General features: G+C 41.7%; 1 protein-coding gene across 2 annotated transcripts; it reads right to left on the reverse strand.

Annotated features, from left to right (window-relative positions):
• Positions 1-5,840: 5,840 nt before the first annotated feature.
• Positions 5,841-12,608, reverse strand: LOC105045582 (uncharacterized). 2 transcript variants are annotated; one of them, XM_010923928.4, is made up of 3 exons: positions 12,463-12,608; positions 10,650-10,762; positions 5,841-6,436 (listed from the first exon to the last, which is right to left on the reverse strand). In XM_010923928.4, the coding sequence occupies exons 2-3, from the start codon at positions 10,678-10,680 to the stop codon at positions 6,045-6,047; spliced, it is 423 nt and encodes a 140-aa protein (XP_010922230.1). In that variant the 5' UTR covers positions 10,681-10,762; positions 12,463-12,608; the 3' UTR covers positions 5,841-6,044. The 2 variants fall into 2 exon arrangements, with proteins under 2 accessions (XP_010922230.1, XP_010922231.1); XM_010923929.4 differs by having other exon boundaries at positions 10,650-10,774; positions 12,463-12,577.
• Between the last annotated feature and the right edge of the window lie 66 nt (positions 12,609-12,674).

The raw sequence follows: 12,674 nt of genomic DNA on the forward strand, positions 1-12,674 counted from the left end.
TTGCCATTCTTCCAGAGGTATCAGCTCGGTGCAAAACCGCCTTGATCGGTTGATCGGTGAGTAGCGTCACCGTGTGCCCTTGAAAGTAAGGTCGGAGTCTCCGAGCTGCAATCAACAAGGTGTAGGTCAGTTTTTCTAATTTAGTATACCTGATCTCGGCGTCCCTCAGCGCACGGCTAATGTAGTAGACCGGCCGTTGGACTTTCATTTCTTCTTTGACAAGGACAGCCGTGAGGGCTGTGGGAGAGACTGCCAGGTATAAAAATAGTTCCTCCCCAGGTTCGGGCTTCGCCAACAGTGGGGGTGAGCTAAGGTAGCCTTTTAATTCTTCGAATGCCTGTTGGCATTCAGAGATCCAACAGAAGTTCTTCGACTGCTTGAGGGTTTGAAAGAAGGGCAAACATCGTTCGGCCGACCTCGCGACAAAGTGATTAAGAGCCGCAATCCTTCCCGTGAGGCACTGAACCTCCTTGATCGACCTTGGGGCGGTCATATTTTGGATGGCACGAATTTTCTCCGGATTGGCCTCGATCCTGCGCCCCGCTACCATGAAGCCCAGGAACTTTCTTGAGGTTACCCCAAAAGCGCATTTGGTCAGGTTCAGCTTCATTCTGTACTTTCGGAGAGCGTCAAAGGTTTTCTCGAGGTCGGCGACATGATTTCTGAAAGATCTGCTTTTCACGAGCATGTCGTCCACGTAAACCTCCATGTTTCGGCCGATCTGCTCCTTGAAGATTTTGTTCACCAGTCGCTGATAGGTTGCGCCCGCGTTCTTGAGGCCGAACGGCATAACCCTGTAGCAGTAAAGGCCGTGATTAGTGATAAAAGCTGTCTTTTCTTCATCTTCCAATGCCATTCTAATCTGGTTATAGCCGGAGAACGCGTCTATAAAAGTGAGGAGCTCATGGCCTGAGGTAGCGTCCACCAGTTGGTCGATCCTGGGAAGGGGGTAGCTGTCCTTTGGGCAAGCCTTATTCAGCTTTTTGAAGTCGATACACATCCTCCACTTGCCGTTTGCTTTCTTGACCAAAACAACATTGGAGATCCACTCAGGATAATTGACTTCCTTGATAAATCCGGCCTTGAGAAGCTTATCCACTTCCTCGGCTATTGCCTTCTGCCTCTCCGGGGCATGACTCCGGATTTTTTCTTTCGTCGGCCGATGTTTAGGGTCGACCGTCAGATGATGTTCCATGACTTCTGTGTCGATCCCCGGCATATCCGTCGGGACCCATGCGAAAACGTCCGTATTTCTTCGGAGGAAATCCACAAGACGCGTCCGCACCTCCTCCCCCAAGTTGGAGCCAATTAACACCACATGCTCCGTGTTCCCATCATTCAGAGGGATTGATATTAGGTCTTCAATTGGACCGCCCCTCTCTTCAGCGAGGTCATCGCGGGCATCCAATCCATCGACCGGATAGGGGTCCGCTTGATCGCTTCTTTGCAAGGTAATGTTGTAGCAATGCCTGGCCAGCGCTTGGTCTCCCCGGACTTCTTCGATCCCCTGGCTGGTGGGGAACTTCAATTTCAAATGGTAGGTTGAAACAACAGCTCTGAGGGCATTGAGGCTGGGTCGGCCAAGAATTGCATTGTAGGCAGATGGCGCCTTTACCACCAGAAAATTCACCAGGGCTCTGGACTGCTTTGGATGCTGACCCGCGATCACAGTTAGAGCTATCATTCCTTCCGTCGGAACGGCGTCACCGGTAAACCCTATTAAGGGGGAGCAAATCGGCCTTAGATGGCCGCCAAGAGTGGCCATTCTTGAAAAAACGTTGTAGAACAAGATGTCGGCCGAACTCCCGTTGTCGACGAGAATGCGACGGACGTCGTAATTTGCTATGTTCAAGAAAACTACGACCGCGTCGTTATGAGGGAATTGGACTCCCTGGGCGTCTTCTTCAGTGAAGGCTATGGGTTCTTCAACTTTTTGCCGCTTGAGGGATGCAGCTGATGTACCGATTGCCTCCCGTCGGGATTCCCCCAAGATGACGTTGACGGAATCCGACGGAGCCCGATCCTCCGGCCACCCTTTATCAGCGACCATAACCGGAGGTAGTTGTGCAGAGACCTCGTGAGAGGGCATCAGACGAGGGAAGGAGGATTGGGCGCCGGAAAAGATGGCCGGAAGCGGGTCCGTTGAGCGCTCCTTTAAGAACAAGGGTGCTGCGAAGACACACCCCTTCCTCTAGTGCCAATCCTGTTGGTGCAAAAATCTGCTTGCGCCGGAGAAGCTGGAGTCGGGGAAGCCGCGGTCTCCGTCGGGACCTGCAAGAGAAGTATAAACCGGAGGTGGGGTTGCTCCGGCAAGACCCTCCGACGCTCAAGTCAGTTCTCTGCCTCAACAAGAATGGAGTGCTCGAACGGAGAATTTAGCAGAGTTTTGAGATAAGAAATGAGCTTAGAGAATAACGTATCTGAGTCCCCCTTTTATAGGCGGAGGAGACAACGGATTGATGGCGACATTTGTAACCGTCTGGTAGTGGGCCGCCCATGGTCAGGGAAATTCATTGCGAAGAGTAGTGGGGTAGACTCGTGGCCATTGTCATAGCCCGCCACGTAGGGCCTGTTGCAGGTGGGTAGTGGAGCGGCGTCCGTTGCTGCTAGTTGTCAGTGAGTAGTGGAATCGTGCAGCACCTGCCGCAGGGAGCGGAGCAGAATCGTGGCCATTGACACAGCCTGTCAGAGAGTAATGGGTCCGCCGCAGGGGGTGATGGGGCCGCGTGGGATCCGCTACAGGAAGTGGAACAGGATCATGGTTGTTATTGTGATCTGCCAGGGGGCGCGGATCTGTTGATTGAAGCTCGGCGACGGTCGGAGCCCGGCCTCTATAGAGGTCCGGGAGAGGTCCTCCTGGCGGCCGGGGTCATGGGCGGAGTCTGACCTCCGTGGGAGCCCGGGCGGAGCCGTGCTGCAGGGGATGTCGGAGGTGGAGCCCGGCTCCCGTAGGAGTCCGGGCGGAGCTGTTCTGTAGCTGATGTCGGAGGCGGAGCCCGGCTCCCGTAGGAGTCCGGGCGGAGCCGTGCTGCAGCTGATGTCGGAGGCGGAGCCCGGCTCCCGTAGGAGTCCGGGCGGAACCGTGCTGAAGTCGGCGGCGGAGCCCGGCTCCCGTAGGAGTCCGGGCGGAGCCGTGCTGCTGCTGATGTCGAAGGCGGAGTCCGGGCAGAACCGTGCTGAAGTCGGCGGCGGAGCCCGGCTCCCGTAGGAGTCCGGGCGGAGCCGTGCTGCTGCTGATGTCGAAGGCGGAGCCCGGCTCCCGTAGGAGTTCGGGCGGAACCGTGCTGAAGTCGGCGGCGGAGCTCGGCTCCCGTAGGAGTCCGGGCGGAGCTGTGCTGCTGCTGATGTCGAAGGCGGAGCCCGGCTCCCGTAGGAGTCCGGGCGGAACCATGCTGAAGTCGGCGACGGAGCCCGGCTCCTGTAGGAGTCCGGGCGGAGCTGTGCTGAGGTCGACGGCGGAGCCCGGCTCCCGTAGGAGTCCGGGCGGAGCTGTGCTGCTACTGATGTCGAAGGCGGAGCCCGGCTCCCGTAGGAGTCCGGGCGGAACCGTGCTGAAGTTGGCGGCGGAACCCGGCTCCCGTAGGAGTCCGGGCGGAGCCGTGCTGAGGTCGGCGGCGGAGCCCGGCTCCCGTAGGAGTCCGGGTGGAGCTGTGCTGCTGCTGATGTCGAAGGCGGAGCCCGGCTCCCGTAGGAGTCCGGGCGGAACCGTGCTGAAGTCGGCGGCGGAGCCCGGCTCCCGTAGGAGTCCGGGCGGAGCCGTTCTGTTCCGTCGTCGACTCCGCTGGGGGTTTCGGCTGTGGGTATTTTATATCCAACAGATATATAGGCGTAATATTTGCAGGATGGAGGATATTGTGTAAAAGTACTTGAACATCCCTGTATGGATATGCAGTTATTTATATATCCATATATTATAAGCTTTAAAAGATGTCGGTCCTCACTGTCCCCTTGAAATTTTCTGGGAAAAAAAATATATATATATATATATATATATGGCATAACGTTTGCAGGGTAGAAGATATTGGGTAATATTACTTGAAGATCTTTATATCGATGCATAGTTATTTATAGATCCATATGTTACCAGCTTTAAGAGGTGTCATACGTACACCCGCGCACGCGCACCCATGTATATATAGCATAACATTCGTAGGATATATATATATATATATATATATATATATATATATATATATATATATATATATGGCATAATGTTTGCAGGGTAGAAGATATTGGGTAATATTACTTGAAGATCTTTATATCGATGCATGGTTATTTATAGATCCATATGTTACAAGCTTTAAGAGGCGTCACACGTACACCCGCGCACGCGCACACATGTATATATAGCATAACATTCGTAGGATAGAAGATATTGTATAAAATTACTTGAAGATTCTTATATGGATGCGCAGTTATTTATATATCCGCAGATTGCAAGGTTTAAACAGCGTCAATTATCACTGTCGACTTTACCTTGAAATTTTCTAAGGGTAGAATATATGTCAATAGAAAAAATTTAGAGATCTTAAAGAGGATACTCCGTTTCCCTAAATTGCAATACTTAGATAAATTCAACAGATAACCACCAACTTAACATCCAATACATCAGAAGGGGAAATTTTCTGTTAATCTTGTACTTGAACATGTTGTACTAGAAAACAAGGCACTTTATTTTTTGAAGAAGATAGAGAAGGCCCATTGAAATTTGTTGAGATAATGAACGTTTGGGCAGGACTGGAGAATAGATCAATAGGACCTAACTTCCAATGACTCTATGACCCGAACCAATCGCAGCCCTTACCAATCCTTGTCATTATTGCTTGTTTCTAGATCACCAAACATTCATGTTCTTTGGATCAAAGGGTGCAAATAAGCTGAGTAGCTTACAAGTTGCTTAAACTTAAGTTCAAGATTAACTGAATTTGGTTGTTATTGGGACCGAGCTTAACTCGACTAGTAAAATTCTCAACTCTGAATGCTTGTGAGCTTAATCGAGTATTTTATTTATAATATACATAATTAATTCAATATTTTAAAATATAATATTTTATTTTATTTTAATCATATTTTTTAAATATGATCAAAATTCAAATTCGAGCTCGAACCTAAGTTCGAGTGTGGCTTGATTGGTACTCAAGTCGATTTAATCTCATGCATATATATATTTTTTTTAATCAAATTGAATTCAAGCTTGGATATTAAGGATCAATTATAAATCAAATTTTGAATTTGAATATTTGAAGTCGACCTCCAGATGCCAGCCATTCGATTTAGCTCGATAGGACCCTGCCAGGATCACCTAACACCCGAGAAGGGCAAAACTGACCAGCCAATATTTGCCACAGCCACGGAACCAACTGGAGCATCGTCCAGAGAAAAAACCCTTTATGCCTTATCGGCCGTCCCATCACCAAGACAAGAAATATTCAGAAGGTTGCATCTTCCTCACGACAAAAACTTCTACAAATGCTATCCATCTAAATAATAAACTTCCACAAATGTTATCATAATGCTTGGTAAAAGCCCATTAGGTGAAAGAGCTGGTAAGTACAAGTCTTAGATAGTCTGCACCAAAGCAAGAATGGCCAGTGCTATGAAGGGAAAGGAGATGCATACAAATTAAACCATGACCACCCTATAAATTAATTGATGGTACCCATATAGATCAATGATGAAGATGCATACAAAGATAATCAGGTTATCTGAAACAGCCTACTACATAATAAGAAGGCAATGGCTCATCAATGTTTCACAACAACGCAGATAATTATCAGCATTTTGGTTTTCCTAGGTGTTACTTCCTGTATAATACCATTAACTGTGCAAGGATAAAATATGTAGATAAAGATAACAAACCACATGATAATCTGCAAATGCAATATAACAGATAAGTAATTCTTCAAATCCAGGATATAATACATGATAGTAGAGGAAAGATTGTCATAACCCACTTCGTTACTGAAAGATCAAGATACGGTGAATTTTTTCAGATGTGCAGCAGTTACTATCATCATCCACAGGTAAAAAGTTGATCAAGACTATTTCCCATCCATTGATTCGGTCCACCCAAGACCTGGCCTTGATATTTCCTCCTGTGGTTCTTCAAAATCGCGTGCATCACGAAGCGAAGCTTCAAAGTCAGTTGAATCAATTGCAACAGGTAAGAAACTACTTATATCATCTCTAGCTCCAAAACCTCCAGCTCGTATGACATCATCGGTCGTAATGGCAGCTTCCATGTTTACATCTCCAGTATTACTCTCGTTTTTCATACCAACACTTTGTTCCATGGCCTTGCCATTGGCTTTCTTCATGTCATAATCTTCAGTGGATTTCGGGGCGTCTCCATCTTGGTTTGGGGGATCCCTTAACTCCATTTCATGTTTAGTTCCTTCCTTTGTTTCATTTATCACATCATTTGCATTCTTCTCTAAAAGAAAATTCAAATTTAACCTTCTATTAGACAATTGAGTGCTTAGCCGTATATACAAACATGAACAAGAGAAGAAGAAATTCTATCAAAGTGAAGTTTCGCAACAACATAATCCAATATTTTAGGAAACTTTAGTACTCAATGGCATTATTTTACATTTTTCTGAATTCAATAGTTTCCCATTCCAACTTGAAATGGATAACAGACTTGCAAACAAAGTGAAGTTTCGCAACAACAGAAATTGGAAAGAACGAGTCTTCTATAGTTGAAATTTCAGATTTGAAACTTCAGCTTGTGGCACCAAGAAAGCAAAAGGATGACAGCACATCTAAGGAAACTGAAATACGTTGAAAATTTCAAATTTTCAACTTAATGTCCACATTTGTGAGATAGCAAATTAATTCAGTAATTAAGTGCACAGAACCAGCAGATTCCAACTCATCTGAAATGCTATTGAAGTACAAAAAAAAAAAAAAAAATCTATACTTTCCCCCATAATATGTTTGTTAACATGTGCGTATCAGCTTGTAGCTCTCTTTCTACTGCAGTACAAGTAATGTGACATTAATTTCCTAGCTTATGCATAAATATTCAAACAATCAAAAAGAATAACAGGACAAGAAGGAAAGGGGAAAAAACACATCTTCAAAGGTAAGACCCAGCGATGCAGCAGTTACTTGTGGCACTCTCTTCTTAACGCAACAAACAACGTCCATCATAACCATACCTATTATATGAACTTAGACACGAGAGAATGGGTCGGAGGAAATTAATATTAAAAATTAAAGGAGAAATTGTACGAGAACAGGGTCAAAGAACATGCCACAATAGGTCAGCATCTTGAATTACTGAATTATCCAAGAATTACAACAAGCACTTTAGTCTCATAGTTAAAATTTTTTTCTAATTGTTAACTAACAGAGACAACCATCATGTTAGCTGGACAACTTGTTCAGTAAGCACAGGAATCTTAATATACTCATAAGAAGTAACATATCGCAAGTAGCTACAGGCCACTGACTCCCTTGAAATACATAAATATTGGGGAGATAAATGTGCAGCCATTCATGTTAGGCATATCCCTATGTCTTTATACATGTCTTTAGTTTCACCACCATCTTAAGAAGGGTCAAGACTCTTTGTCAAGAAAAAGAACATCACAAAGTTAAAATAACAAATGCATATGCTTAAATATTCTTGCTTCCCAGTTAGAATTTTGCAGTTAATTCAATCTTAATCTAACCCTAAATATCACACAAGAAAAATAAAATGCACACAACATTTTATCTTTGTATCTCATACATACTTCTTGCTTTCTTCTTTATTTGACCTTTGACTCTGCCTCTCTAAACTTCTTTTCTACATGAGGTAATATTTGTTCATTTGGTCATGTACCATAGTCCTCTTTGATGCAGTATATGTTGCAAATTTTCTAAGCAGTTAGTCCTTCCCACTGACATTAGCACCACCATGTCTAATCTGCTTTTGACTCAGTACTTTGATGTTCAACCTTCTCTAATTCTTTCAACAGTTGAATTTTTTTAATTAATTTTTTGACAACTGAATGTGCCTGGGTATATCCATAAGTCACACGGTAACGTTATCATGGTTTCAAATTAGGCTTTTGAACAGCATTATGCTTTGAATTTATTAAGGTTTTCCTTAATTCTTCTGCAGGTGATTGTACCTAAAATTTACAAACATCAAATCTCAACAGCAATCCATATTAGACTTCTCCCCAGAGACAGTGTCCTATAGCAAACTGCTTACCAAAAGAGGTTGATAAGACTAAGGGCCAATCTTGTTTGGGGACACGGACTATGTTGTTCCTGTTAAGATATGTGTTTTGTCTGTCATTATAAATCTAGCCATGTTTTGGAATTTTATAAAGGTGAATGATATTGGAATTTTTCTTATTGAAATGCATGCAAAAGATATGGTTTAGCCTATGAGGTGTGGATGTAGGGTTAGATTAGAAACATAAGAAACAAGCACAAAAAATTCTAAAAAGAGTAGTGCGAAAGGAAAAGTGAGAAAGATAAGATCTGGACTAGCCCCAGGATGTTCCTAGTGGCCACCTTTTTAAAAAGATCTAAACGTGGCTTATAATGACAAATGCCCCTCCACTTATAGTCTGATTAGAAATCAGCCACTACTTCAACACCAAAAATAACTTATTGTGGACCACATAGAAGTAAATTTTTGACCAAGTAACAATAAAATAAAATAACCATTACTTCATGCCCAAGAAAATATGTTAATGCTGAGCAAAACAAAACAAAACAGTAGAAATTTACAAAAACCTAGCTGATATGTCAAATAATAAAAATAATATCAACAAGGCTCAAATGAGACAGCTAGCTAACTAAGACTTGATTGACTCAACTAAATCACTTGATCAACACTTTAAGCTTTTGGTATGCAAGCATTAGCCACAACAATCTTATAAAATCAACTAGGCTAATAGCTTTTGCATAATTTCATTAACGAGATTAACATATTTTTGGTTCTTCAATGCTTAGCCTCTGAATACAAAAAACATAATGCTTTCTTCCCAGAAATCTTAAGATGTCTACATGCAGCCTTCTCTTGGTCAAATAGGCCCTATTCCTGGCTCAAGTAATTCATAAAGCAATTTTGGCAGTTCAGTCTATGTATGATCATGCATGTTTGGCTCGACACATATCCTCTTAAACAAAGCCACAAAATTCTCATTGCATATAAGATAATAAGGACCAATAGTTGACACCACAGTTACTTTGTTGAGACATGTCTGTGATTGCAATTTGATATTGGAGAACATTTACCCATTTTTTATAGGTTTCAATCATCAGGGACATTGGTTTTCCCTACATAATTAATTTGATGTGATATCCCATGTCAACTTCACAGACATGTAGGCAACCCTGCACCAATCAAGCTCCATTAAAGACTTTGTTGGAGAATGCGAGCCTCTCCTAATCCTACAAGCTCCCGTCAACTCATCAAAGAGACTGAATTGTCTTTCCATCAGTTAGCCTGTTAATGAACGCATTTGGTCAGTTAACTCATTTTCTTCTCATTATGATCCACTAGCTCACACACTGCTACCTTCATGATCATATTTCATATATCACATGATTCTCTTTATCACTTCCATTTGTTTGAGTTCAAGCATATTTTCATTTCCATCAATTTGGTGAAGCAACAACCTATGCTTCATTACCGGTCTCTTCCTTGAAACTTAAATTGCCCTTCGTAATCCATGGAGAAGATGTTTTTTATGCTTGAATACCAGATATATTGATGCACCATTTTCTGATTGACCCTTGTAAACATTATCTGACTTGAACATGTATCGCAAGTCTGAAAGTTATCCACATCGCCAATAATCAGTTGTTTCACAATAATACATTGATTTTTTTTCCTTTCTCATCAACTCCCTTTACATAACCCCCACTGATTTTGATAATCAGTGACTACTATGTGCTTACACACCATCAAAACACATTACTATCAACCAGATACAATGCATTATACATCTGTTGCATTGTAACGCAATACCAGCCTAACCATGCCGCTCTTGTATCATGTATATATACTGAGCTATCTCTGGTTTGTGGCATTTTATGGCTTATATTCTCAAGTATCAACACATCAACAACAATCAACACGAGACGTATAACAAGGATATTTTGTAGAAAAGGTAAACTTCAAGTCGAGAAGACATCATCGCCTCTACATAGTTTCAGAATTACCAAATTGTTATTAAAATTAACATGAGAAAGTTTTCTGTTTACATTCTTATGATGGATACCCAACTCGGGCCACTCAGACATAATGCCTTCTGACCTATTTTAGGAAAATCTGGAAAACACCATTTATCATTCTTATTCTACTAAAATTCATCAGACATTTATCTTTCAATACAAAGGATGTAAAAAAAGGTTAAGTGTTTCTGGTTCATGTCAGAAATATTGGTAACTGAGCCTCTCATGAGTTGACAATTCATGCTGTATTCATGTTTCGGCAGAGGTGCACAAGTTTCTGTTTAAATATTTAACAAACGGTCATCCTCCATAACATAGATCAGCGAAACATATGAATGAATTATAAACGATACTTTATGTATAAAACATTATACGAAATAAAGAACCAAAATGTTACGAAAGCAATTTGTTGATTCCTGATGAAATAAGAAACTAAAATAAAGACCAGTATCTGATATTACCTCCAGAACAAGCAGCTGAAGTAAAATCCATAAATCAAATTAAGTTTCCCCGATGTTTCTTTTTGCCAAAATTCTGGAACCCCTCTTGCAGAACCTTATGAACCACTTGCTACCTGCATGATGATCTTCTACAATAATTATTGGCATTAAATAAACTAACCCAGGTCCACTATTTTTTGCATAGCTAATACTTCAAAAAGTAGTCAATCATGATTCATGATCATGAGAAAAAATAAATAAATATGATGCATTAAGGTTCAGAAATACAAATTGTCAAATATGAACATGAACTTTCAAATGCAACTCTTCGATAAACTATTGGCAGCAGAGACTGAATACTCAGTAATTGGAAATATGAACATAAAAAAGGGGAAAATGGGAAATAAAGAGGCTCCAGAACAGCTTATAAATTAATGTTAGTTGTTTCAAATGGTCTGGGGAGGAGATACTGTTCCATTTTCTGGAAGCCAGTCCAGTGAAAAAACTAATTGGTAGCAAAAAAATAAAATGTTCAGCTATGGAATAATAAAGATTTGTCCAGTGTTTGAAAATTTTGTTATCAACAGCTAATGATTTGATTCTTGGTAGCAGGTGTTGGTGTAACCAAAAAAATTTAGCAACTAAGAATTCAAGGATCAATGAAGGCTACTGTCCAAGACCATAATAATAAAATTATAAATTCGTTTTTTTCGTATAAATTCCTTATGACTGCTAAGAAGTTGGTGAGATGCATCAAAATAAATAACTCAAATTTCAGGTATACAAAATTAACACATGTTTTCCATTCAAAGTCGTACATCTAAGCTCTAGCTTCTAGCAGGACACGTGACTGAAGAAGATTGCAAGCTCCACCACTGGATCTAAGACAAGAGTATCATATTCAATTACTTTTATTGTGCTATTATTCACAAGTTCAATATAATTTATACAACCAACAACATATTCTGAAAGTGCTTTTCATCATATGTCCACCTTGTATATCTTAAGGCAAGCTGAAAGTCATTATATTGAGATACTATGAAAATATGGTAACATTAACCAAAGTTGGTGAATTATAGAATGATTGAATGGCCAAGGAGCGAGTAACTTAGGCATTCAGCATCTTTGTGACAGTTATAGGGATACATTAGGTCAATTGCTTGGGGTTCACCTCGATTTTTGACAACCATGACTACATTTTTAATACTAGATTTTTCTTTTTTCTCTTTCTTCTTGGCAAAGGAATTTGGATATTTTCATCATTTCTCTGTTGAACTTTCCCGTGGCACATTTTTTTTAATAGCCTCATTTATAATGATGCTAAAGATCACTTAACATTTGGCTTATCAAGGCAACGACCACTGAGTACCATAAGGCGGACTACCATTTGACCAGAAAAAGGCACCCTGATTGCCAATTCTATGTAAGCAAAGCAGTTGTCTTAGGTTCTTAAAATTAACTAAGCGACAATTCTCAAAGAGAAGGCCGGTATTTTGCTACTCCTTCGAAGTCCAAACAAAGGTTAGCATTGATAAATCTTCAACCTAGGCACCAACAAGTTTGTTATCCAACTGTGGTTCTAAGCAGAACCCATATTATCCCTTTCCAGGGACAAAAAAAAAAAAAATTCATATGAGATAATTCAACAGCCCACTCAAATCTCCTTCTAAAAGATTTCACAGAGCAAGTTGAGCAATACTTATTTCAGAGGAAAGCGATAGAGAGAGACAGTCTAATGGAACTATTAGAAATTTAAATGCTCACAAAAGACCTAAACGATGAAAGGAATGGAGAGTGAAAAGAAGATGGAAGGGTTGGAAGCCCGAATCCTTACCTCCTGCGCTCTTCTAAAATTGCGGCAAAAATGCCCGCTTGTTCCTGCGCTTCCAAAAAAGCTCGATCTTGCTGGTCGCGAGTTGCGACACGCTAACACGTGTACGGCAATTTCGCCGGCACGTGCAGAGAAATGGCGGTGGCAGGGAGTTTATTAAGCAAATCCGGAACAGTCGCATAAATTTCTATGCGGACAATCCTGATCTGAGCTCT

The sequence above is a fragment of the Elaeis guineensis genome, chromosome 5, assembly GCF_000442705.2.
Source record: "Elaeis guineensis isolate ETL-2024a chromosome 5, EG11, whole genome shotgun sequence".
NCBI classification, from domain to species: domain Eukaryota; kingdom Viridiplantae; phylum Streptophyta; class Magnoliopsida; order Arecales; family Arecaceae; genus Elaeis; species Elaeis guineensis.